Source organism: Bactrocera neohumeralis, chromosome 6 (genome assembly GCF_024586455.1).
Source record: "Bactrocera neohumeralis isolate Rockhampton chromosome 6, APGP_CSIRO_Bneo_wtdbg2-racon-allhic-juicebox.fasta_v2, whole genome shotgun sequence".
Classification (NCBI taxonomy): domain Eukaryota; kingdom Metazoa; phylum Arthropoda; class Insecta; order Diptera; family Tephritidae; genus Bactrocera; species Bactrocera neohumeralis.
The window spans coordinates 38106674-38133725 of record NC_065923.1 but is presented as its reverse complement, the minus strand read 5'-3'; the positions used below and the strand labels follow the sequence as shown (position 1 = coordinate 38133725).

Here is a 27052-nt window from a genome sequence, read left to right as displayed (position 1 = left end):
GAGAAAAATGGAGTCGGCGAAATGTAGAGCAGGTGTGAATGCCCAGTTCGCTGCGGCTGAAACTGGATATTTACATATATTCCACGGCTACCAATTCTTCAACTTAACCAAATCCTTTGAGTTGCTGGATAAGACTTAATTCTGTGAAAACCCGGTAGCACAATGAGCCTAATGATGACCTCAGTGCCGCCGCCTGTCTGACAATCCTCTGCCTCCAACCGATTAAGTAAACTCAAACAATATTCTTCGAAAATGAGCGTAATGTACGAAAACAGGATATTTCAAAAATATTTTATGTAGTACATTCACAGTCTATAGAGGTCTGCGGTCATGCCTAAATCCAGTGTCTTACAAATTCATATGTATTACAAGTAGTTCGCACATATTTCTCTTACTCTCCGACTCACTATCACTAAAAACGCTAACTCTCGTAGAAGCATTACAGTCCTCTGCTTGCTACTGTCTCCCACTTATCTATCACACATTTTGGCATTGATTGTTGAAAGTGACAAAAGCGCTACAGTCCCGTACGATCAACCATCAATGTGTGGCAACAACATTACTCAACGTCCAGCATACTATATATATACATATGTACTTACATATTTACCTATTCAATCATATCCATTCACATAGAGGCCGAAGAATTTATGAGTATAGCTTTCATCAAGTTCTATTCGGTGAACTCTTGAAAAATGCCGACGATAGTCATTAATAACGCTCCCGTTGAATGCATTTTCTTGTTGCATTTCTTCTTTTTCGTTTATTTTAATTTTGCTTTCAATCTTTTTATTGTTCTCTAAACCTGCCTTTGCAGTGTGCGAAGAAAATCAAATACAAATGAATGCAATTTAGGAATTTATCTACCATTGATGCGAGTTCAATCATTCACAGTTGTGAATCCAAAACAAAAGCTGTGTGTATGTGTGTCTGTGTACATGTGTACGCATTGCCAACTTACGTTGATGGCGCTTCTACCGCAAAATGCACTTAAGCAGGCGTCAGAGATTGCAAGTTGAAAGTACTTTCAATTTAAGAATGATGAAATTCTGAAATGGATTGAAGAAGTTCTGACACTTTTTATTCGAAAATTATTTTCAAAACAAAAAAAACTACTTCGGTTGCACCGAAACTATAAAACCGTTCACATATACAATGAGGCACTTGATTTTGAACGGTCAGTTTATAAGGCAGCAATTTCTATGGAGATTGCACGATTACCTTAGACAGCAAACCGTGTTGAGTGGCACGATCCTTAATATTGCAGTCGTTGGCGTCAAGATTCCGACTGACAATAACCCTAAAATTTCAGGTGTGACTTTCGATAGTCTATGCTCCTTCACTTCATCATACGACCGTGATTATCGCCAGAGCCGCAACGAAATCTTCAAAGTCGGCAGCACATGAGGAAAAGACAAAGAAATGTTGTAAGCAACATACAAGGCAATCGGCCGGCCGGTCTTTAACTACGCCGCACTAATACATTCGCCTGGAGTGTAACGTGGACAACTAAGCCGCATATTTGTCAAAACACTGCACTCCGGACTACGACTGGATGCCTCTTGATGTCTCCCATCGAACATCTGCATAGTGAGGCCTGTGTGTTGCCAGTTAAGGACCATAATTAACTCCTCTCCAAGTAGTTCCTGTTGAGGTGCTTTCGCAAAAATCATCCCTTCAATCACCTGCTTGAAGCGAAACCGATTCCTAGGAGCATGAAGAGATTATTCCTCAACTGCGTCGACGACATCAAAACATACGCCGACCAGATTTCGGATGCAAATAACTTCCGACAAGCAAGCCATTACTTGGAGTCAAACCACCACACATTGCAGATGAAGAGCTCGTGTTTGGGGGAAACGAGAGTGACCTTTGTGCATCTTCGTTCTGGACACCGTAGCACGTAGCTCGAGTTTGGGGGAAACGATAGTGACCTTTGTGCATCTTCATTCTGGATACCGTAGCACGTTAAACTCCTACTTATCTAGAATAGACCCTGACATATCAAACAAATGTCCAGCGTGATATGCGTCCCACATGACACTAGCCATGCTAACTCTACACATCTGACACCCTTCTTCCTTTGGTCCGGTTTGGTGTCAACGTTGAAAAGTTCTTTCCGAAACCACTGTTCAGTGATTACAAAATGAAAAAAAAAATTTTAAAACAATGTGAGTCGAAAACCACTTTTCCATATCACGTACATATAACCATACCTTTACACAATGCCTTCCCTACAACCGTACGTTTCAATTTTCACTGATTCCTAACCTCTGCATGCCATAGCCAAAGCGGCACTTGCAAGTTGGCTACGCAGTTTCAGAAATCTGAAAAGAAATAATTAATGCAACCTCATTCTATTCAGGTTTAACCCTTTCTGATGCCACCTCTTAACCACAAATCAATTTCTTTCTATGTCAGTCGATTCCATTTATCTTAGAAATTTCATATAAGTATTTGCATGGCCACATACGATTTTCGCCAATGCTCGCAATAAGCCAAACATAGATCTGTGTGTCTCCTAACTGCAGTAAAAAGTGATGCCAAGAGTTTGAATGAGAGTGTGTGTGTGCCTTGATTGTCTCAGGTCATTCAGCAAACTAATGCTTCTTCTTTGCTGTCCATCGATCAATGTAGGTACGCATCGATGTCCATGGCGCAAGATTGATTGCACGCGTTGACAACAGTCAAGAGGAAGTTTACCTGAAGGGCTTGAACCACGACACAAACTATGGAGTGTCGACGAATCTGCCGTCTGTGGTGCTGGTCGGAGGTGAGTACTTAGCCTTTTGATACATATATAATCATATCCTACTAATATCGATATGGCGCAGCAGAGAGCTATGCAGAATTTTAAATAAGCAGTATATAGAAATGTTGTATATTTTAAGGGAAAGGCTCTACTCAAAAGTGAGACTAACTCTTCACTTGCACTTATGAAAGAAAAAGGTTACTAGGTTCGATTAGGCTAGGTAGTGAGACTGACTATCGCTATGGGTCTCGATTTTCATTCATAATAATACCAAAATTTATTTAAAAGAATTAAATTTTTATTAGATAAAACAAATAAGTTAGTAGGAAACTGAATTAAAAATATCTTCAAAGTTCATGAAACAGTCAACCAGCAAGAGCAAATTTATTTAATCAATCAATATTCTTTAAAAAGGATCTTACGCATCCAATTCTTTTCGCTTCCCATCCAGGCCGCAGTTACTCTTTTTTAAATGACAATAGTAGCTGTACGTCATAACAAATATTTGAACTCAAAGTCATAATTAGGAGACCTCAAAAATCCCACAGAACTCTTAGCATATCAGTCGCAAATTTTTCTACAGATTTATTGAGTAGTGTGATTTTTAATGCATTATTTGCAACTCTGAGATTAGGATTAAGTGTGCATCTTACCCGCAACACGAGATATTCTTAGCCCTGTTGAGTATATGTATAACTGTTTCTTCATTTGCTATATAGTGCAGCTTAGAATATATTTTCGTTAAGGCATAGTTTTATATAAAAATATATTTCAGGTGTCAGCTAAGTCATTCAATTATAATACGCCAAGGTAATTTTAGTACTAAATATGTAACATGACTTCTCAAAAAAGAAAGAGAGATAGCAACATTCAGCTTTTGCCAAATTGCTAAGCCAAAGCTTATATATGTCATACCAGGTCTATTAAATTTCGTCAGTTCATTCATCCAGATACTGTCAAATATGTAGGTATTCCTTATTTAAAATGAAACACGCTCTTAACTTTGTATAACAACACGTCCGCCCTTTATTACATACGACTTGCAAATATACGTTCTGGTTCGTCGGCAATCGTTCCGTCTCTTCAGGGTTGCATTCAGTAGGCCTGTCCAGATCGTGTTGTCCGCAATTCTCCTTTACTCTGCAGTCCTGACCTGTCGTTTGCTGTGTCCTTTTTATCAGCACTAAATCATTAACATTGTATTTTTTTTCTGGCTTCCGTTTTGAATTAAAAGTTCCCCTAATCTCTTCCTGTATCTTGGATATATTTTCTGCAGTCTTCTTTCTAATACTTTGCCGTTCCTCATCTAGTTCCCTAAGTAGTGAATTTTCTAACATATTTCAAAGTTCGATGTTATCATATATGCGCATATCTAACCCAGTTAGAATTCGAAAAGGTGTGAACTTGGTACTTCTTGGAGGAGTATTGTTCAAAAGTTATTGTATCCGCTCAACGTGTCTGTACCAATTGGCATAATCCAGCCATAATTTAGTCAGCAATAGTAGTATAATACGATTGAAACGCACGACTTGTCCGTTGCAAGATGATGCTTAATACCCTCCTTTGCGCAATATTCTTCAAAACTCTTAGCTGTAAATGCTGTTCCCTTATCGGTGATTATTCTTTTTGGATTCTCGAACACAGAAACCTGTTTTTGTAACTGTCTATTATCGAAGCCGAATCCATACTCCTTGTTGGGTATAAGCACACGAATTTACTAAGAGCATCTATCACTACAAACAAATGGTTATATTTTTAAGGGTCAAGTCAATAGCCGGCTGTCCTCCTTAAATATAGGACAGAGTAAGCGCTCCTTTTTTCCTGTCTTTGCTTCCCCACTATTGTATTCTACGCAATTTCTAATTACGTTTGCCACCTTTGGTCCTATTTGTGAAATATAAAACGACTTTTCCAGGTAATCTCGGGTCTTTTTTTCCAACCAGTATCCAAACAACTCTTTTACGGGATTTTTATACAGTATACCGTTTTTGAAATAAAAGTTTTCTTAAACATTTTTCTCTAAAGTCTTTCATACCGCTTTACCCAATCACTAGTTGAAATGAAAATCATTCATATTCCACAAAGAATGTCATATAGAGCTATTCTCTACTCTCGATCTGGCAAATGGATTTTACAATGTGCCGGTCGTTCCGAATTTCAAATCGGTGTGTAGCCGGTTGGTCCGAACATTTTCCATTTAAAAAAAAAAAAAAAAGCCTGGGTGCAAATGTTACATTTCCCGTAAAATTTACCTTTCGGAATTTTTAATTTTCCTACCATATTTTATATCAGCCATTTTCCGAGATTTGGTGCATTATATGGAAGATATAATTATTCCAGCATCATGCAGTGCGTAAACTTAAAGTCGTTTTACAGAGAACCAAGAGTTATGAAGATTAAGTGTCACTTTTTATATGGCTTGAATTTAATTTTTAAAAAAAAACGACTATGTCAATTTTTAGATTCAGGGAACTCAACTTTTTATTTCAATTTCTTCGGAAATGTTGTCTTCCAAAGCAGTTGCTTTGCGTTTGAACTTTATCCGACTAAAAGATGAAGGCAAAATCAAGCTGTGTTTATTTTATTCAACATTTAAATGAAATTATCTTTTCCAATTTTTCTACGAGATAATCAACACATATCGAACAAGTATTTTAGCTCGTTGGCCGGTGCAAGCCTTTTGAATGGCCTTTACGACTGCATAACGCTTTTCTTTCATGGATAAGTGCATTTTGCCGAAAAGGAAGAAGTCGCACGATGGCATATCAGGTGAATACGGGGAGTGGTTAATGGTTAAAATGTGATTTTTGGTCAAATAATCGTCCTTCGAATGTTGGATTCTGAACAATTTTTGGTCGTCAGTCAATTTGTGCGGAACAAACCGTGCACACATCTTTCGTAAGCCCAAATGTTCGGTCAAAATGTGATAAATCGATGTTTTGGAGATGTTCAATTCCATTTCCATGAATTTCAATGATGATTTTGGCTGATTTTTGATGAATTCTCGCACAGTTTCGTTGAATTTCCGGTGATCGCGGATTTTGATTGGCCCACATGTTGATCGTCATTTATGTCCTCACGACCACCTTGAAAACGTTGAAACCACTCGTGCACTCTGTTACGGGATAGGCAATCATCGCCATAAACTTGTTTTATCAATTGAAACGTTTCGGAAAAAGTTTTACCAATTTTAAAACAAAACTTAATGTTGGCTCTTTGTTCGAAGCTCATTTTCGCACCGATAACACAAGCATACTGACACTTAAAACGCAATAACTTCACTTCCAATCAATGAAATGTTATGAATTCTCACTGGACAATCGATAGGCATAGCAGATTCTAACGCACCAGTCGATATATAGATAGGGCCACAGGGGCATTAGATTCAAAAAGTCATGTTTACTTTGGAACGCACCTTGTATTATCTAGATCTCAACAGTTTGGTTTGCAAGCAAGCTATACTTTTGAGTCATGATTGTCAATTGCAATAAACATTTTTTGGAAGAATATTTATGTCAAATTAAATATTGAATCAAGAGTTCAGATCGGAACACTATAGCACATAGCTGTCAAACAACTTAATCCAAATCCAAGATTACGACCCGTTGATTTCTCTAGCATATTTTACCTTTTTATTACATTTTATTTATATTCTCCTTCAAGAAAGTTAGAGCATTTTTAGCACCTGAGCTTTTTCCAGTCTATTTACTCTGGAAGAATCTTGGAGGCTTCATCCATATAGCATGTAATAGGTCGTTAGCTCATATCACGCACTTAATGGTTGCGATGTCTCCTTCGATTTACCAAAACTTAATGCCCTTTTGGGTAACAAAAAATCTACAATAGTGTTAGTATTGCTGGGGTTTCACTTTATCACTGTAGTGCAATTTAATATCTGCATGCCAAACTCACGCCGATTTATTTAAACTTACACACACTTGTATATACACTTACACATACACCCACAAACACACGCTTTCATGTGTTCCAAACTCAGTGAATTGTAAAACAATTTATTTATAACATTTTTTACTCTTACATGTTAATTAATCTTCATTATGGACATGGAAAACGCAACCGCAACGATAAAAACGAAAACAACAACAACTATATGCAATCAACTTTGAACGCAAAACAACATTGGATCAAAATGGCCAAAACTTTGTAAAACACCAACACCAAAAAACAAAAACCAATGCCATAACCACAACTAACCAAACACAAAAACGTAATAACCTGCTGCGTTCTTTCTCTCAACACCGGCTATGTGTGGTGCACGCTGGCGTATACGTAACACACACGCAAACGCCTGCCTGCAAATGAACACACACACGAACTGTGTGGACACCGCACCGCAGGTCTTTCATCGGAGGAGAAACTGCATGGCGTCAAGTATATCATTGAATCATTTGTGGGCTGCATCCGAAATGTGGTGCTGAGTTCGGGGAAGGCAGCATCCGATTTGCTGCCCATCGCACCGCTGGTGGCCACCAAGCACGAGAACGTCAATGAGGGCTGCTCCGACAAATGCTATTCCAGACACAATTTGTGTTTTGTGGGCTCCCGTTGTATTAATCACTATTATGACATTTCATGCGATTGCTTTGGCACTCCCTATGAAGGCGAGCACTGCGATATTTACAGTAAGTATCTATATATTAGTTAGAACGTTACAGTTGGAAATAAAAACCGCTCAAAAACCATGAAAACAAATCACAACAAGGAGTTTGTTAAATGAAAATGGTTTACATGAGTAAATGCGCTGGCTGCTCCATTTAAATGGACGAACCCTATAGGAAAATGCTAGCAACATATTCTTCCGACACTTTTAATGCATGTGGTAACAGTTATTTGTACAATTAAATTGCAGTATTTTGCATAATTTTATTTAATTCTGCCAGATGTGGTTAGAAACTTTAGATGGAATTAGAATTTTCAAATATAAACTTAAATGTCGCTTTTTGCAAATGTTTCGCTTCAGAGAGTTTATGGTCGCCTTAAATCCATTTTATCTTAATATGCATCAAATCCTCCTTTTGAACTTATTATTAGCAAAGCTTCTAATAGTTTTCTTAAACATTTCAGTTGACTAGATATTTTGTAAAATTTGCTATATCTAAATTTTTTCTATAGGTGGCAACTCTATAACTTGTATATATATATTTTTTTTGTTTGCTTTTTCAAGAAATCTTTCCATAAAAATAGTTCCCAAAACCAAATAAACAAAAAATACCTAAATAATTTTTTAATAGTTCTGGACTGATTCCTTGGAGTCCAACTGGTCCTTAAAAGGTGCCGCAATAATTACAAGAAAAGTCAAACTAGTCAAACGATGGAAAACCAAAATGGTTTTATATCATGAACAGGGTATATTATGTTTGCAATGCAGCTTGTAACATCTAGAAGGAAACCTCAGATACGCTATAAAATATATATCTAAATGATTAGCATGACGAACTGGCTTGATTGAACCATTTCAGTCGACCCGTCTGTCTCTATGTGCCTCAGTTTTTGAAAAACTGCTTTTCAGATCGAGAAAATACTTTTACTTTACGAGATATCCGCACGAAATTTTACATGAAATATAGTCTAGCGGTGAGACATCACACAATCTTGGTGACTAATCGATCGACCCAAAACGTGAAATTATCTGCTTACCGAAACGTTCTCTCAATAAATCCATTGATTGATACGATGTGTGGGAAGTGGCGGCGTCTTGTTGAAAGCAAATGTCGCGGAGATCACGAGCTTCAGTTTCAGGTTTCAAATAGTCGGTTATCGGTATAACGGTCGCCATTAACGGTTACATTCTCAATGGCATAATTTAAGAAAAAATATGGGCCGATGATTCATCGACCCACAAAACACAACAAACCATTGTGTTTTCTGGATAAAATGGCCGTTCTTGAATCTCTTCAGGCTCTTCGTCCCATATGCAGCAATTATGCTTGCTCACATACCCATTGAACCAGAAATGGGTCTCACCGCTGAACAAAATTTGGCTCGAAAACGTTGATCTTCTTGGAACTTTTCAAAAACCCATAAAGCGAATTGTTGTTCCTTGGGAGGGACGCGCGGCTTCAGTTCTGGCACAAGCTGTATTTTGTACGCTTTCAATTTAAGAGTTAATTCGAGATATTGTGAACGGTCGCCAAATCGACCCTCCAACGGCTTCACGTACACTCTCCGTACAGCTGCTATATTTTCTTCACTGCGTACTGGGCGTGGTCTATTCGATCGAATATTATACAGTAATAATTGCTGGATCTCAAGATGAGTGATGATGTTGCGAATAGTACGCTCATGAGGCCGATTATGTTGACCATAAGATGAGCGAAACACTCGTACGTGAATTTTCGTAATAAATGTGGGATGGCAATATTGGCCAAAAGGAACTCTGGGGGACAAATCAACATAGCGGACAACACTGGCGGGACAGTGTTGGCTAAAAATTAGCGTAACGGACAATTATAACCCGAATCAGTTTATAACCGTTTTTAATCGCCTTTGCAAACTTGCCTAAGAATAATTTGCGGTTTTCAATAATATATCCCGAATAATATTTTTTAAATAACCTTTGTGTATCTTTTTTTTAATAACAATGAAATACAAATAAAATCAAGTGCGGTATTTTTAAAACTCAAACTTGACACGACTCACGCGTGATCTGTCAAAAAAGGCTATTGATTAAAGTACCTCCACCTGGATCACCCGTTATTATATTATAAAAGCAAATATCCTTTTAATTGCGTTTAAGATTACCTAAAGAGACCAAACAGTCCATTATTAGGCCCGGTTTCACAGTCCATACTTATGTTGTACTTAAGATAAAACAGGAAAATATTGTTTTACAGTTCATACTTATGTAATGCTTAAGTACTGAAAAGGGGAGACTTAAGCAGTGCTTAAATAACAGCTGATTTTTGTTTTGAATTTGCTTTGAATTTTCAGCGACATCTTTCGTAGCGTAGGGCAAGTGTCCGTTCGTCTGCACTCAATAACAGCTTATACTTTTCCTTCAGTTCCCATAGGTGCTCCGACTCGCTAGTGAAGAAATTTGGGGTTCTTTTGTTGTTTTCATCAATTTTTGATATAATTTTCCTCGCAAATTTATGTATTGTCTGTTATAATTTAAATATTTCAAACATATTTTTATGAATGACATTTGTAAAACATATGTTGCCCATAACGTTGCCATATATCATAATAAAATTTTATAGAAATTGAGCATTGACTGTGAAACGCAAACGACCACTCAGTTTGCAACAATACTTAGCTAAGATTTTATTTAGGCACAACTTAAGTATGGACTGTGAAACCGGGCATTAGTCTATTTAAGATTTTGATAAACAAAAATCAGTTTCAAGTATATCCAAACGAATTTGCGAATTCCGTTACTAATAATAGGAAAATTTTATGATCACTTGACATTTTTCTTGAAAGACATTAGATTAGAGTCTCGAATTCACAGTCTATGTGATCAAATCACTAAGCAGAACCTTCAGCGTATAAAAGTTGATATTTTAACTCAACATTTAGCAAGAATAATTTGATCTATAGAAAGGTTGTGAGAACGTAATACAATTCGATAAGTGCAAAGCGTTAATGTGGCTACTTCAAATTAATAATATCAGAATGGTGAAGTTGAAGAATAAACCAGTATATGACCAGCTTATCTGCCATGTAAATAGCTCAATTCTAAAAGTTAGTGATATTTTTTTACTCATTCTCAATTAAATATATGCTTTCCAGATTGTTAAACTCTGGCAGTGCTGACGCGCTTGTCCCAAAAAAACAACTAAAATTATGAAACAAAAATTGAAAAATATTTCGAAAATTGTCAATTATATTAAGTGTCGTAAAACATTTTCAAAAAATTCAGTTAATGGATCAAATTAAAAACAAACAAATTTCTGTTCCATAAATTCCAACATAAGCTCAAATCGCCACACACAACAAAAAAACACCGGCTTACAACTAATCGAAAAAATTAATCGCCAAAAACAATATGATTGCGGCGCTGTGATTTCGAACGATTTATGTACCTTCAGCTCACCTTCGTTCAGTTGTTTCACAGATTTGGAATATTGGAAGTCAAATTTTGTCGCGTTAAACCAAACCAAGCCTAACTTGAAAACCATCATCAGCCATCAACGAAGTCAAACATCATAAATCTTCATATACCGACAAAATGGGTAAACGACAGCGTAGTCTCTTTCGCGGCTCTTTCATGCAAAAACTCATGTACAAGCAACACAAGGCAGCCCTAAGTAAAATTTCCAGCGCCGTCGATATTGGTCCACCTCACATCAAAAAGGATGTCTACCTAAATATAAGAGGCATGCGTAACGACAAGTACGCTTTGAGGCGTATCATTAAAGAAAATATAGAGCTGCTGGAGAGACTCAATCAAATACGACGTACGCACGGCTTGAGCAATAGCTACAACACGCACAAGCGTATTTCACAGACTAAGCTGCATCATTTCTTGCGTCGCATTGATGATATTGAAACGGAAAATCAGTTTCTGGGCTGCCGCCTCTTGCGTGTCAAGCCGATGCTATCGAAGTCTGGCATACCAGTTTCGGCACGCAGCAGCAGCCGTTTGAAGTTTGAGCGGTCGCATGTTAATCTAAAAATTCGTGAGAAATTGCTCATGGACCAATTACTGCATCCAAAAGTCTTCTTAGACTTGGAAGTGAAAGACATCCGGCCATTAGGGCGCGTTGTCATCCAACTCTACACAGAGGCATGCCCCGAAATGGTATTGGAGTTCGCACGCACTTGCTCCGAAAATAAGTCAGACTTATTCAAGTTTATACGCATTTTTCCCGGTTTGTGGCTCGAGGGAGAGATCGCTGTCAAAAATCGCGTTTTGAGCAAATCAAATTTCCAGCATGAAATGAACATGATAAGACACGACTCGGGTTCCTGCATTCTTTCGTTTGCCAAATGTTATCTAACTAATGGCTTTCCATATGGATTGCTCAATTTTACGATTAGCTTTAAACCCATGCCCGTGCTCAATGGCGAGCGTGTAGCCTTCGGTGAGCTAATTGCTGGCCATCGAGTATTGGAATGCACCCAGGACTATGGCACAAAAAATGGCAAAGTCAAAAAGGAGATTGTTGTCGTAAACAGCGGCCTCAAAGCTTATATTGACGTCTGAAATACAATTCAAATTAATAATTTGAAAATTTAATACAATATCAAAAAAACAAATCTTATTGTTTGTACTCTGCTGTCCTCCAACCCTTCTCTTTTTGGTTTTTATATACTTTTAAAACATAGAAATAGAAAGTAACGAAATTGAAGACTTTTCAATCGACTTTTCGAGAGATTTAAGTTTAAAGAGATTAAGCGATAATACAGGTTAATGGCATTTGTTGGTTTTTTATGCGCTCAACTTTATCCATGTCGCTCTTGAGCTCATACGGTTCGTCGTTCGTTCCGCTTTGCCACACATCGCTCACACGAACTGCTCCGAACACCTTGCGAAAAACAGTTCTATCGAATGCTTTTTGAACTCGATTCGTTATCGTCCATGTTTCCGACGGGAACCATAAGAGACTTATAAATAATAATAATAATTTTTGTTTGTCGGGAGAGGGATCTGCTGCGCAATTTCCTACCGATTCCAAAGTACCACCTATAGACAAGAGTTATTTTGCAATTGCTCTGCAAGCTTAGCTTATTGGTGGTACTTATGCTGGTCCTATATTAGACAAAGTCGTTCAAATTCTTAGCTGCCAACAGCGACGTAATTCACAAGACTTACAGAACTTAACGGGTTAGATCTTCGAAATAACAACCCTAGGCCAGATAAAATCCGGATCAATTCCTGTAACGTAGAACCGGCTGTTGTGGGAATTGCGCCGCTTTGTTTTAGACACTGTAGCAGGTTAAACTGCTACTTATACAGAATAGACCCCGACATATCAAACATACGTTTAGCGTACAATGAGTCTCCGCATGACACTAGTTACCTCTTTGCCTGCCCTGCTAACCCCAGAAATCTGACACCCTTCTCCCTTTGGTTCAACCCCGTCGAAACAGCACGTTTTCTGGGGTTACCGTTGGATGACGTCGATGACCACTTATCTAATCCTTACTAACCTTACGGGGACTAGGTACGCGTTATAACAACAAAAACAACAACGTAGTTCACAAGACGCGAGGAATATTTGTATGTGAACTCCCTGTACTTTGTCTTGCCCTCGTTCACATCAACACTATGTCAAAATCATCTACGCACCCTGTCCTCTTAGGCTAGATACTGCCACTGCGGTATATCTGTTATTGAAGAAGGAAAGGTGCTTCTCGGTTTTGGCGGGTCTGATGGTTGTGCCCAACGTTATTCGACATAAAATGAGTTTTGCAGGGATACCAAATGTAGACATGGTGTCGAACATGCAGCTCCTGTCAGTGCTCATAAAAAGTTGATGGCTGTCGAGCTGCCGCTGTTGTTGAACCTAATTTTTTAATGGGAACGGCTAAATACAAGGGAATAAGATACAATTACCAGCACATATATTTAAGTCATTCACCTTTATTTATACTTTTATAATCATTTAACTTAACTCTATTAATTTTTATATTTCCTCCACCAACACAGCGGCAACGATAATGACTCTACGTGGCTCCAGCTATGTCTCGTATCGCATTTATGACTGGAAGGACCGAGTGCACTCCTCGAACACCCGCATCAGCCTCATGTTCCGCACACAGTTCGACGATTCAGCGCTTTTCTATGCCAGCGGCGAATCACTCAAACATCAATACATCGCCGCCTCGATAAAAAATCAATCAATTCATGTGGAAATGGATTTCGGTGATAACGTGCTGTCGACAGTGCTCACTGATGAGTTGACACGTAGTAATTGGCATAATTTAACCATTCACCATGAGCGACGCACAGTGCGCATCATACTTGATCAGCAAATGAAAGTGCTCGATATACCGGCGACATCAAGCGCCAATCTGCTATTCGATCCCGAAATTTACTTCGGTGGCGGTCCCGATTTACACAAGAAGAAGGGCTTGCTATCGCAGAACAATTTCGTTGGCAGCCTTAAGTATGTCTACTATAATGATGTATCGATTTTATATGAACTACAAAAGAGTAATCCCAAAGTGCACTATCACGGTGAGTGAACAGCAATTGTTTAAATTGAATTATTGTTTTATATTTATAATGCGAGAATTCAGCTTTTTTCGAACATTTTAGAACCACTTTATTCTGGTTTCACATTACATGTGAATGATACTGTGGCTGTGAGTGCGAGTAAATTTATACCAGCTTATGACATTTTCATATAAATTCAGGCCACTTACTCACTTGCTTTTTCCACCACAAACTTCCAGTTTAATCAATCGACGTTAGATGTCCATAACAGTTGTTGGCTTTCACTAAACTTTGTTGAATATATACAGTTCATACAGCCGATTGTTTCATTGTCACCAGAAATTACCATTTCCGACGGTTACACTTTTGAAAATATTTGCAAATATCCACGAGCAACCTCAATGAACGTTCCATTGTTTGGGAACATTTAGTCTATTTATTCAAAGGTTCGTCTAAAATTCAAGACTTAAATAATTTAGTATCCCATGGTTAAAGTATATAGTGAAAATGGCAGAGTATAAAAAACTGTTTTTGATTCGTTGAAACTTGTTTCAATCTCTAAAAGACATTAGCGAAAACTTTCTAGCAAAAACTGAAAACTCATCTACTTCCTTAGTTTTTCAATTCAACGATGATATTTACCAAATTCCAAGCATTGTCATTGCGAACGTAAAAGTGGTACGAACTTTGAATTTTTCATCTGTTCGATACTATCACTGATATTTGCATAAATTGTAAATAATTTCCAAACAAAAAAGTGCATAAATTTCATCTCTGTCGGACAATTGGTCCAAGTTCTGTTTCAATCGTTTCTTCGATACAACCCTTCGCAAGTGGTGTGTTGGATTTCGCATTAACTCTTTCCGAAAGGTTTAAAGTGGACACGAAACGCCATATCAGAAATCAATGAAAACTATCCGGCTATATAGACTATTCAACATTCATTTCATTTCATTCATTTTTTTCATATTTTGTATCTTAATCACTTATATTTTAGGTCTTATGATCACTGAGCCTCCTTTTTGTTTCATAATGAGATATAAGTAATAAAATTACATTGGAATATCGCAATATATATATTGACCTACATAAATAGTTTAAAGCCAGTCGCCGTATTTGAATAGCTGGACCGGCAATCCATCGGCTCCGCCACTTTGTTGTTCTTCAGACGGGTAATTGCTATTCGAACTTCTTCATGGTCGGGCAGTGAAACGTCGGCTCCATCATCATCGATTGGGGAATGGAGTTCGTAATCTCCTGGTGTTATGCTTCCATTGCCATTCAGAATCCTGGAGAAGTGTTCCCTACATAGTTTTAGTATGCTTTGGTCATCAGTGACTAGATCACCTACGGAGGTTCTACAAAAGTAAGCTCCTGTCTTGAAACGGGCGCGTATCTTGACTGCAACAAGATAGTGATCCGATTCAATGTTAAAACATCGGAGCGTACATACATCTAAAACACTGAAGACCGTTTATCTCAAATTGATCGATTTTGTTGGTGGTTTTTCTATTCGAAAATAGCCAGATATCTGGATGGATTTTTCTATACTGGAATCTAGTACTACAGATGACCATATTTCGGGCAACAGCGAAGTCGATTAGCGTCAAACCATTTGGGGGTCTTTCAGCGTGGAGGCTGAATTTACTGACCGTTGTGACAAAGATACCTTCTTTGCCCACCCTGGCGTTAAAATCGACAAGCACGATTTTAACAACGTGGTGGGGGCAACTTTCATAGGTGCGCTCCTAAAAGGACATTTTGGGCAACATCGTCCTTTTCTTCCGTCGGGGCGTGTGCGCAAATCAGCGATATGTTGAAGAACTTCGCTTTGATGCGGATTGTGGCTAGACGCTCATCCACCGGTGGGAAAACTAGAACTCTTCGACGTAGTCTCTCTCCAACCATAAATACCAAAACGAATTTTCTCTCGGTTATATGTAGTAAAGTCACAAGAACCTACTCATTTCAGTCCTTGTCCACTTCATTGCACTTTTTTAATGACGCTGAAGTCAGCCTTTACGCTCACAACGACTTCAACCAGCTGGAGAGCGGCACCTTCCCAAATCTCGGACCGAACATTCCAGGTGCATACCCTTAAATCATATTCCTTATTACGTTTGCTGTGGTCGTCATCAAAAGGGGGGTTTCTCTTCCGAGGCTGATGCTATTTTTCATTGGGGGCGTTTCGCCTTGAAACGAATATTCTTTGGCTACCCAAAGAATACTTGATCTAAGACAATGTCGTGATTTTATGTAAAAGAATCGTTTCTGACCACTCCCAAGTGAATGGCAATCAGAGAACTTTCCTCACTTGCGTGAACTTCTACACATGACTCCATCCTCCATTCCCCATACCATTACTAGGAACAAATGCTTTTTGAGTTTCATTTAGATACCTTACATATGGACCAATATATACTTTGCTCTTTGACTTTCTTGCAAAATGAAAATGGGCACGTTGAAAGTGCGTCATATTTGCTCTCTCTCTCTCTCTCTCTCTCTCTCTCTCTGACCTAACCTCACTCAAAACAAAGAACAGTTTGATATATTTATGTGCATTATCTGAGTACCATATTGCATTTGATTATCTACAACGGAACTCACAGATCAATCATAAAACGTGCTTATTTCACACGCGCTTGTCGGCAGCCTCGCATAAATCATACTTTAATTGCCAACATATGCACAAACGTACCGGGCCAATACGAAAATTGCTCGCTGAAAAGTCTAATATACAATTTCCTATATGCATATTTAGTAGTACGTAACTCTATACGGAGGCAGGCAGTGATATATTTGTGAAATTGCCAATGACTATTGCTATTTTCTAGGTGTCCTCGAGGCCGAATTCCTAGAGAACGAAGTCAACGTCATACCCATTACGTATCCGTTCGCAACATCTCACATTTGGTGGCCCATAAATCACGCCGAAGAATTTAATATTAAATTCGATTTCCGGAGTAGTCGTACAGCAGCCGTATTGGCGTATAGTGATGTGACAACAGCATCCGGAAATGGATTTTGGGAGGTAAGTGTCAGTGCATCTATACTTTCGTACAAGTATGTGTGGGCGTGCGTGCATGAGGCAGAGAACATTTCAACGTTGTATGATTTCTAAGAGCGTTTAGTGTGCGTGCATATGTTAATGTATATATGTGTGTTTGAGGGTATGAGGCTGCATGTGGGCGCTGAGTTTTAGAGCAGTTCAGTTGCAGCAGCAGCATCCAACAACAAAATTTGCTAACCTTCGTTAATATGAATTCTTAAAAGCTACATACATGAGCACATACATATGTATGCTAAACATACACATATACATGCATGTGTATATACTATACATGCATAAATAGCGGTGTAGTGGGGCTTGGGCGCATAATGGCGTGCGTGTTCATGAATTTGGCTTGCGTCGCTCGGATAAGCGCCAGAGCGTCAGTGACAATTGCAGTTCACAGCAGTTTTTGCATTACATTGAACGCTTTGCTGTTGACGTTGTTGTTGTTGCCTAGCTTAATAATGCCGCTGTCAACTGCAAGACGAAATTGCTATGCTGTCGATATTGCGGAGAGAAATCGTCGAGGCGTTTGCAATGTGCCAGCGCCATCCCTTTGAAATATTACAGGAATTCCATTCATTGCTCGCTCGCATACTTCATCGGCTGCAGTAATCGAAAAATTACAGCAATAAAAATGGAGCGAAATGAGTGAGCATTTTTGATTTGGCGCAGAGCTTCAGTGTGATTTTTATCCAAATTAAATGGGTTAAATCAAATTGCAGGCAATAAGGCGAAGGACACATTTGACAACTTAGCTAAGCTGTGCAGTGATTTCATTCTGTCAAGAAAGCTAAATATTCCTCGGCAATGTACAAGTGATAAAATATTATATAATAAAATTCCATAAATTAAATATATTGAAATATACCAAAAGCCCGTTCCCACGACAGTCGGGCCTGAGTAACCGGAACGGACATGGAATTTTATCCAGTCAAGAACTGTCAACTCGCACCATTTCTCGAAATTACTTCAAGAGGCATTACCACTTGATGATCACCACCACGCAAATTCCTAACTTAACTGGACGAATCTTTTTGTTTGCCTCTGCAATTCAACCCAATAATTCAATTTAATAGAGCCTGTGACCGTTTTTCTCTTATTCAAATAGTCGAATAGTCATTATCTTTCGGGTCGATAGCAGAGTTTTCGCCTCTTTGGAACAGTTTCGCTGAAATCTACTGTTCCGACTATTCCTTAGAGTTGGGTGTACACCAGAATAATCACGTTTCGTCTACAATTCGGACACCGAAACTCCTACGATAGCCATTTTCAGGGCATTCGACGTGCCTCAATAAAATCCAACCCTAAGAGAACAAATGATTTCAAACTCACCGACTCATTTTGCAGATAATCCTTTGATAAATGGTGAACTTTTCCTCCTACTTTCGAAGTAAAGTCTGTCGAACAATGCTGCAGGGTTAATTACGTCGTACTTCAAAGTGTCATAAACTAATTCGTTTCGTTCTTTTCGTTATTTGGTGTCAATTTTAGATACCAAGTGCAGCCAGGTCCCTATCCACCTGATTTCTGTGGAGGTGGAGTGGAGGTCTTCCTTTTCTTCAGCTTCTACCGATGGGTTCTGAAACGAAAACTTTCACAGCTGGAGTTGTCTCTTACATATGAGCAACATGACCGAGGCCGCGTAGCCGCTGTCTCTTGATTTGCTGAGCTAAGTCAATGTTGGCGTATATCACGTACAGCTCGTAACTCGCCGTTGCCATGTGCAGAACCTTTCTCTCGAAAACTCGTAACGTCGACTCATCGGATAATGTCATTGTCCATAGCAGGACAGGGATGATGAGTGACTTGTAGAATTTGATCTTTGTTCACCGAGAGAAGACTTTACTGTTCAATTGCCTATTCAAAACCAAGAACCACCTCTTGGCAAGAGTAATTCTGCGTTGTATTTCAAGGCTGATATTTTTGTTGGTCTTAATACTGGTTCCAAGATAGACGAAATTATCTACGACTTCGAAGTTATGACTGTCAATAGTGACGTTTCTTTGATAACAGACCCATTTGCTTCGCTTCCTTATCCATTCTGGAGAAAGCAGAATCAATAGCGCGGATGTTAAGGCCAATGATTTTAACATCATCGGTGTACGCCAGCAGCTGTACACTCTGTTAGAAGATTGTAGCTTCCCTATTTAGCTCTGCAGTTCGTATTATTTTATCCAGCTAAATACAAGTATTAAAGAAATCACCCGATAAGGAGTGCCTTTGTCTAAAGACTTGTTAGGTATCGAACGACTTGAAGAGGTCCTTCCTAATTCTAACGGAGCTTTTGGATCTCCAGCCACTTGAAAAGTTAAATTCTAATAAATTTAACGCATAAATATATTTAGCCTAGAATGCTTTCTATTTCGGCAGAAGGTTAGTTGTGGCGCTCAACTATTGAATGCTTAGCATTCGCTGTACATATTTACAAAATATTACGTTTGATTGAATTTTATTTGGCCGTCAAACGTTTTGCTATTTATTTGAGGTGTTCGGCTTCAGTGCAAATATTTTGCAAGTAAATATAAACCGTTTACCGGTGTTATTATAAAAGCAATCTTATATGCAATAATATTTAGCAAATTGTTTCAGATAATAAATATTTTCAAATAATATATGTATATGAAATCGTATTTACATTTATACAAATATATTCTAAATATAAATTTTATTTAATATCAGTGAATACGAAAGGCGACAAATATATTTTGGTTAATGAAAAATGTAATGTTACCGCCAAATTTGTGTATATATTATTACATAAATGATTAGCATGCGAGTAAATGAGTTGTTGACTAATTTAGCCAGTCTGTATGTACGCGAACTAGTCCCTCAATTTTTGAGATATCAATCTGTAATTTTGCACATGTTTTTTTCTCTCCAAGAAGCTGGTCATTTATCGGAACCGCCGATAACGGACCACTACAGCATATAGTTGAATACAAACTGAGCTATCGGAATCAAGCTTTTGTATAGACAACTTTTTCGTTTTACAAAATATCTTCACGAAATTTGGCACGTATTTTTTACCTAATACAATCTCCGAAGAAATCGTTTAGATCCAATCACTAGAACGTTTAGTTGCTATACAAACTGAACGATGGAATCAAGTCTTTGTAGGAAAAAAATTGTGTTGGTGAATTATTCTCAAATTAAAAAGTTTTTCATACAAGAGTTTTATTTTGATCGGTTTTCTTGGATAATGATCGATATCGAATTTTGTAAAGGTAATATCTCAAATAAAAAATGTCAAACAAGGGCTTGATTTTGAACGGTCTGTTTGTTGATAGGTAAGTAGGTAGAGTGGATATCTCACTATATGTGAAACTACCGCATTTCCATAGAAAATCCCCTCGATCTATTCTGTACTCTTTGAACCACCCTCTGCTTCTGATAAAGTTTTTTGGTGTCTAATCATAGATAGTTCCTGCTCTGGATTCAAGTTATTAACAGTTACACAGGTATACCAATATGTTCTGGAACCCATTGCAGGTTTATCGTGGGTCTAACATCCACTAAGAAATCAAGTCATTATTTCACTAGATTTGATGAAATCCTGGTGATTGCAAAGTCGCTTGATTATTTGTACATATGTATAAGTAAATATATCTTATGTTTTGAGCACACTCTTTGTCAGAAGAAGAAGGCGTTCTTTAACTGCTTTGATGAACGCTTAGCGGTCTGGTATCCAATTTTGCTGAAAAGACACCAACTCACAACCGATTATCGAATTTAGGCAACATCGTATGGATGCTTATTGGCCACCTCTCCCCTTTTCGCTATAAGGGTTGGCAAAATTGGGAACCGAATTTAAGTTCAATTCTATAGTATTTCGAAAGTTAAAAGTATACATGTTGCAATGCCCCTTGTTACAGAGGACTAATAGAGAGGATGCCCGCAGTCTAAGAGTTTCTGTGGGGAGTAGCTATAAATTAGTGCCTGATTTGGAGTTGTTGTAAAAACTCCACTAAGGGATAAACTAGCAGCTTTTTGTATGATTTCCATAGGTCTTACCACGTATTTGTTTTCCGTACAACTGCTGAGTAGAACCAATGAGTTACGCAAGGCGTTAGTCTCCATTTGAGAAACACCATCCTTTTACAGGTGTAAAGTTGTGTAGCTACTTTCTTTACCTTAGCGTATTGGTTACCATGAGAGTTTCCTATCTAAAATGAATTCCAAGTAGCTTACTTTCTCTTTTATCGTTAGCCTTGTGCCACTTATTAGAAATCTGTGTTTCCTAATTAACAACTCAAGCTCTGTTTTGCTAGTGTTTAAGGTCAGTCCGCACGATACGGCCCATGGATTTATGTATTTCCATATTGTTTGCATAATATAAGCGAATGTATTTGGGAAAACTAAACCGCTAACCGTAATCGCCATATCTTGCTTCATTTTATTCATTATTAAGATCCAGAGAAGTGTAGATAAGTCTCCTTCTTGAGGAGTGAATAGCAGAGCTGCACACTGTTAAAACTCTCAGCGTTGATATTATTGACCTTCCCTTGACAAACTGTTCCATTGGAGTGTATGGTAGCCAAATGCAATAGTGGTATGGTTCTAACAAATATGCAGCTTCTTTAGGAGGAAAGAACGCGTACAAAATTTCAGATCGCTATCTCAAAAATCGAACTCGGCATGGTTTGGTTGTTACAAAGTTAATATCCGTATAATCTATTCAGAGTACAAATATAGAATTTCTATGCTTGGTCGATTTTGAAATCGAGATGTAAAGGCACATTTATATTGTAAAACTAAAAATACACGAAAATCAAAAATTCTCCATATGAGAACTGAGGCAGCTTTATGTTTACGATTTTAAATAGAATTAAAAATGTTATTCTACATTAAACTGATGTTTTGTATAGCTTTAATGTATGTATATTACATATAATTGTATTATATTTTTGTATTTTCCAATTCAAAGCAATGCAATTTTCTTTGTTTTTGTTTAATTCTTTTACACAAGTACTTAACTTAAATAACTTATTTTATTGGGATAAATTTTTAATCAAACTTAAATACTATACAAATGCTGATTCGTGATTTATCAACTATGATCATCTGGTTTAGAATGCTGGACCTTCTCGGTTTTCATGACGCTTCCATCATCTAATTTTTGTCGTTTGGCACTATTTTCTTCTTCATTGCCTTGGGATTCCATTGCTTTTCTAATAGCTACAGCTGCCTGCTTCATCTGCATTCTCTGTTCCGGGCTCATCTCTTTCCAAGCTAGCATTTTATTGATTTTCTTCTTCAAATAATCGCAAAATAACTGCTCCCGGTTGAGAATACCTACATTGTCCAAGCCTCCATGTTCTCTATCAACGTGCTTTTTCGTTTCAGAGATAAGTGTATCGGTTATGTACAACTTTGATTGGGTCAGACTTAACTCTTTGGCAAATAGTTTGGCACGACTTCTCAATTTATGACGGTGTACGAACAACATGTAACTCAATGTTGGCGCTTGGTTAGTTCCGCTAACTTCGTTTAAGGACATTTTTAGAACTGACTAAAGTGAGGATAGCTAAAATACGACACGTCTGCTCAGTAGTAGAGTTGTAAGCTAAATAATATTTTTTAGCAACGAGTTTCAGTATTTATAGAAATATTGCGAAGGTCAGATCCTTATGTTGTTCAGAATGTCTCAGGTAGGCTCACGCCTCAAATCACGAAAATGTTTAGATAAACTCGGCGAATAACAATGTCGGCAATCTATTTAAGTCTATTGTATACCTGTATACAAAGATTATGTAAACGCAACCCACTATCTATAAATAAATAATTACCAATATTTATGTCACCTTTCAAGGGTAAAAATGATATTAGGGACTATACTACCTGTACCTGAAGAAAACTTTCGAGAATAAAAGTTTTGATAAGAGTCATAAGCCCACATTGAGCTACACGGTATTTTTGCACAAGACGCAGTTAAGGATCCGAAGGAAACAATCGGTCGGTCCCGATTTGCCATTGATAAAATCGAAACTCTTAGTCACTGACACACTAATCTTGCAAACTAAAATTCAAAGTGTTTTATACATGGAAGCTCTCAAACAGGAACAGATTTTCAGCAACCGTTTGAAATTGTCTATTTTACGGATCTTGTCGAAAAAGAATTCGAGATTATTGCGGAAAAATAAGAAAAAATGCAGAGCAGCAGTAATACAAGGAAGGAAGGCTGACGAGGAAGTCAACAATGCTAAGCGACAGAAACAATAACGAATAGGAGATAGAAAGACTGTCCACGGAAAGATTAATTTTTCTAATTCAGTGTATTAGACTATTAGTATTTAAGGAAAATTTTGTTAATTTCTTTGTCTATGATCTGAATGATGTAAAACTTTAGTAATTTAGTAATTATATACTTTCAACTAACTTCGCACGCTTGTGAGGTATTTCAAGAGGTTCGAAAAATAAGAGTTGTGGTCCGATTTCGGCTCTCATAAAGCTCTCACTTTAATATAAATACATATATCGCTATATCTCTCTCACTTAGTTTTAGGTTATACATACAACCGCTGGGTGAACAAAACTATTGTTCTCTGGAACAACAGGTTGCAAGAGTATAAAGGAAATATTAAAGATTTAGACGGATTGTCCCACGAAATTACCTTCAAAAACATTATGTAGTCGCTTATATACTATATATTTTTTAAATGAATACAAATATAGAATTTCTATGCTTGTTTGATTTTGAAATCGAGATATAAAGGCACATTTATATTGTAAAACTAAATATAAACGAAAATCAAAATTCTCCATATGAGAATCGAGACAGTTTTACTTTATGTTTACGATTTGAAATAGAATTAAAAATGTTATTCTACATTAAACTGATGTTAATGTATTATATTTTTGTATTTTCCAATTCAAAGCAAATTTGAAAGTATCGAAAAGTTAACTGGAAATCCATAAAGGAAACTGTGGTATATACGAAAAAACTGTTCCCTCGTATTGTCTATATATCGATATTTTTCTGTATACCACGCATATCAAAGTGTCACCGAAAATACAAAAATTTTACACCAATAACAAAAAAATCCACAACAAATAGCTGGCAATTCGCTAATGTCACGATTTCAACCGAAACTGCATATTTTCCCAAATCATAATTATCTCACCAATTTATCGTGAATTTTGTGAAAATTCAGCAGTTATAACCGTAAATTGGCATACATGTAATTGCATGTACTCGTGTGTATTTGTATTTTGTATATAATCCATATGTATATGTTTACGTTTGTACCTTTCGGCTTGCAAATGACCCAAATATGCAACAGCAGGCATAATAGTCTTCAAATGAAAATTGTGACATAAATACTTATTTATATACAATCAAAATTCCACAATTATCACATCACTTACCCATTTATGCTCGCTTTTGGGTACATACTATAAATAATTGTGAAATGGATATCACCATTGGTTAAACTTGGCTACTGCATACTGCATGGTATTCTACAAACGCTTCCCACCTGTTTTGATGACAGAAAATGAAAATGGCAATCATAGTTTAAAGTATTTTTTTCTCTCAAATTTGTGGTGTTTTATACAAACTCTTCGATTAGAAATTTATAATCGATCTTTTTATTAAAATGAGCTCCACTAATGCATATACTAGTTGCTCTTTCTATTCCTTCCATAGGCATTACTGCGTATTTTTTCCATTATTATTGGCCACCATACCAAGATACCATATTCCATAAACGGTCAAACCACTACTAACAACTACTGTGTAGAACCAAAGAGCTACCCGAGGCATTCATCCTCATTTGGACCCTTTTGAGGTTGTAAAGTACTGAAGCTGCCTTCGTCACCCTAGCGTCTAAGTTTGGTTTTCTGAAAGCTTGCTGTCGAAAATTAATCCTAACTAATTTGCCTTATCTTCAACTCTTAGCCTGGTACCATTTAGCAATGGTGGCCCGCACAATACGGCCCAACGATTTATGTAATTTAATATTCTGGTATGGCGCCAGACTGGAAGTTTTTTATGTCCAAGAAGGCAACTAGGGTGTGTTTTTTAACATCCACAGATTTTTCAACCTCTGCTACCACTGAGCTTAGTGCTTTTTCTGTGGATTTTCCTTTATAATACAAATGCTGTGAAACAGATAGTAATTGAGCTGTGTCTAAACCGTCTGGTCGCGGCGATTCGAAAGAACTTTAAACACGGGTAGTTCAGAGAGGAGTCAATAGAGTGAGGAAATATATGTTCCGCCGCCATCACAATGTGCCTCAAAAGGCCTAGGTGCGTCGGCAGCCTGCCATTCTACCTACCTATCACACTTTTGATACTTTTCCACAAAATCGTTATATGAAGCATTAGCGCAGTTATCATCTGATTTCGTTTATACGAGCAGGTGTTGCTCTAGAAAGCTTGTTCTTGGCAAGTTTGGCCAGTTTAGCTTAAGTCGTTTGGGAGATTGATTCTTTAAATGTAGTAGAAGGCGGGAATATGCTCATTTAAAAAAAATTAAAACCACACTAAGGGTTAAAAAAGCTTATCCTAACGCTTAGTTATTGCTATGGACACCAAGAAACAGATGTACGAAGTTTCAACAATATACCAAAATTTTTACCCAAGTTATTGCCTGCAAAAAAGCCTGAATTCGTCTCGACATGCTGATCTTTTATATTTATTTAACTCTATATTTACCTCGATTAGTTTTCAGTAATGCAAACAACTGCCAGGTGAACAAAATAATTACACTCTATTGCAAACATGTTGCAAGAGTATAATTAATGTCCTTTTCAAAGACTCAGGTATCAAAGTGCTACAGAGCATACCTACCTTAGTTGTGAATCTGCGGGAAAGTCGTACCTGCGCTCAAGCTGAAGGAAAGTGATACCTGATCAGTACCGTAAATATTCCTGGGTTAATATTTGTTACCTGTCAAACCTCTATAAAAGTTTGCCAATTCTCCTAGATCAGTATCAGTCACAGCTTATCCTCAGAGACGAAAGCATAAGCAATATAAAATGTCCACGGCTACAAGTTTTGCGGAGATTCATGAGCCCACATTAAGCTACACTCTATTTTTGCATCTGACGCAGTTAAGGATCCGTAAGAAACGAACGATCGGACGACGACGCGACCGACGTCCCTGTTTGCCTCTGATAAAATCGAAACTTTTAGTCACTGACACATTAATCTCACAAACAAAGATTCAAAGTGAATCGGACAGGGAAGCTCTCAGACAGGAACAGATGTTCAGCAATCGTTTGAAATTGTCTATTTTACGGATGTCGTCGCTGAAAAATTCGAGATTATTACGTAGAAAGGAGAAAGAATTCAGGGTAGCGGTAATACGAGGAAGAGAGGATGACGATGAAGTAAACAAAGCTAAGCGACAGAGATTAAACAATTACGTAGAGGGGATTGAAAGACTTGACATCAAGAGGAGTCCATGGAGAGCCTAATTTTTCTCATTAAATGTATTAAACTATTAGTATTTAAGGAAAATTTTCTAATTCTGAAAGATGTACAAATTTAATATACAATAATATAACAAATTTTAAATATAGTAGCTTTAAACACATTTTTCTGGTAACTTCACAAGCTTGTAAGATATTTTCGATTGATTTATTATTATGTTATAAATCAACTGGAGATTCAAAAAATAAGAGTGTAAATATATTTGATAATTTTTGTCTGTTGTAAATGCAAATTCTGAAATGAGTAAATTGAGTAGAAAATTTCTAAAAATTCGCCTTGGTCTGCACTCTATTTTATAATTATTCCAAGCATGAGCTAATATCTTGGATAACCAAATACCGATAAATCTATCTTCTAGAAAACAAGTAAGGATGAGATAAGTTCGGCCAACCAGAGAATCGGAATTCAAGCATTTATATATCTATTTCGCAGTAGCAAGGATTAATTGTGAACAAAAAATTTTAAAAAGTGGGCATGGTCCGGTCTCTAATAAGTTTAATATACATACAGAGTTTGTCCGGAAAGTAATAGGACTTAGTCGATTAAAAAAATTAAATAAATATAAATTTCAAAATAGGCTCCTTCCGCGTGAATGCAGCGCTGCCAGCTCGATTTCCAAGCATTGAAGGCGTCACAGAAGGCATTTTCCGGAATAGCCTTGAGAGTCGAGGTGCATGCTGCTTG

General features: G+C 37.4%; 2 protein-coding genes across 7 annotated transcripts in view; both read left to right on the top strand.

Moving 5' to 3' along the window:
* The window catches only part of LOC126761473 (axotactin), a 171061-nt gene that overhangs the window by 52046 nt on the left and 91963 nt on the right, over positions 1 to 27052 (top strand). For all 6 annotated transcript variants that reach the window (XM_050477658.1, XM_050477654.1, XM_050477656.1 and 3 more), the window contains exons 5-8: positions 2638 to 2773; positions 7111 to 7395; positions 13368 to 13898; positions 16712 to 16908. In XM_050477658.1, the coding sequence (XP_050333615.1) occupies positions 2638 to 2773; positions 7111 to 7395; positions 13368 to 13898; positions 16712 to 16908 (1149 nt within the window). The remainder of the gene's footprint in view (positions 1 to 2637; positions 2774 to 7110; positions 7396 to 13367; positions 13899 to 16711; positions 16909 to 27052) is intronic.
* LOC126761481 (uncharacterized) lies at positions 10605 to 11996 on the top strand. The gene has a single exon (XM_050477671.1). It carries the CDS (start codon positions 10944 to 10946, stop codon positions 11919 to 11921), a length of 978 nt encoding a protein of 325 aa, XP_050333628.1. The 5' UTR covers positions 10605 to 10943; the 3' UTR covers positions 11922 to 11996.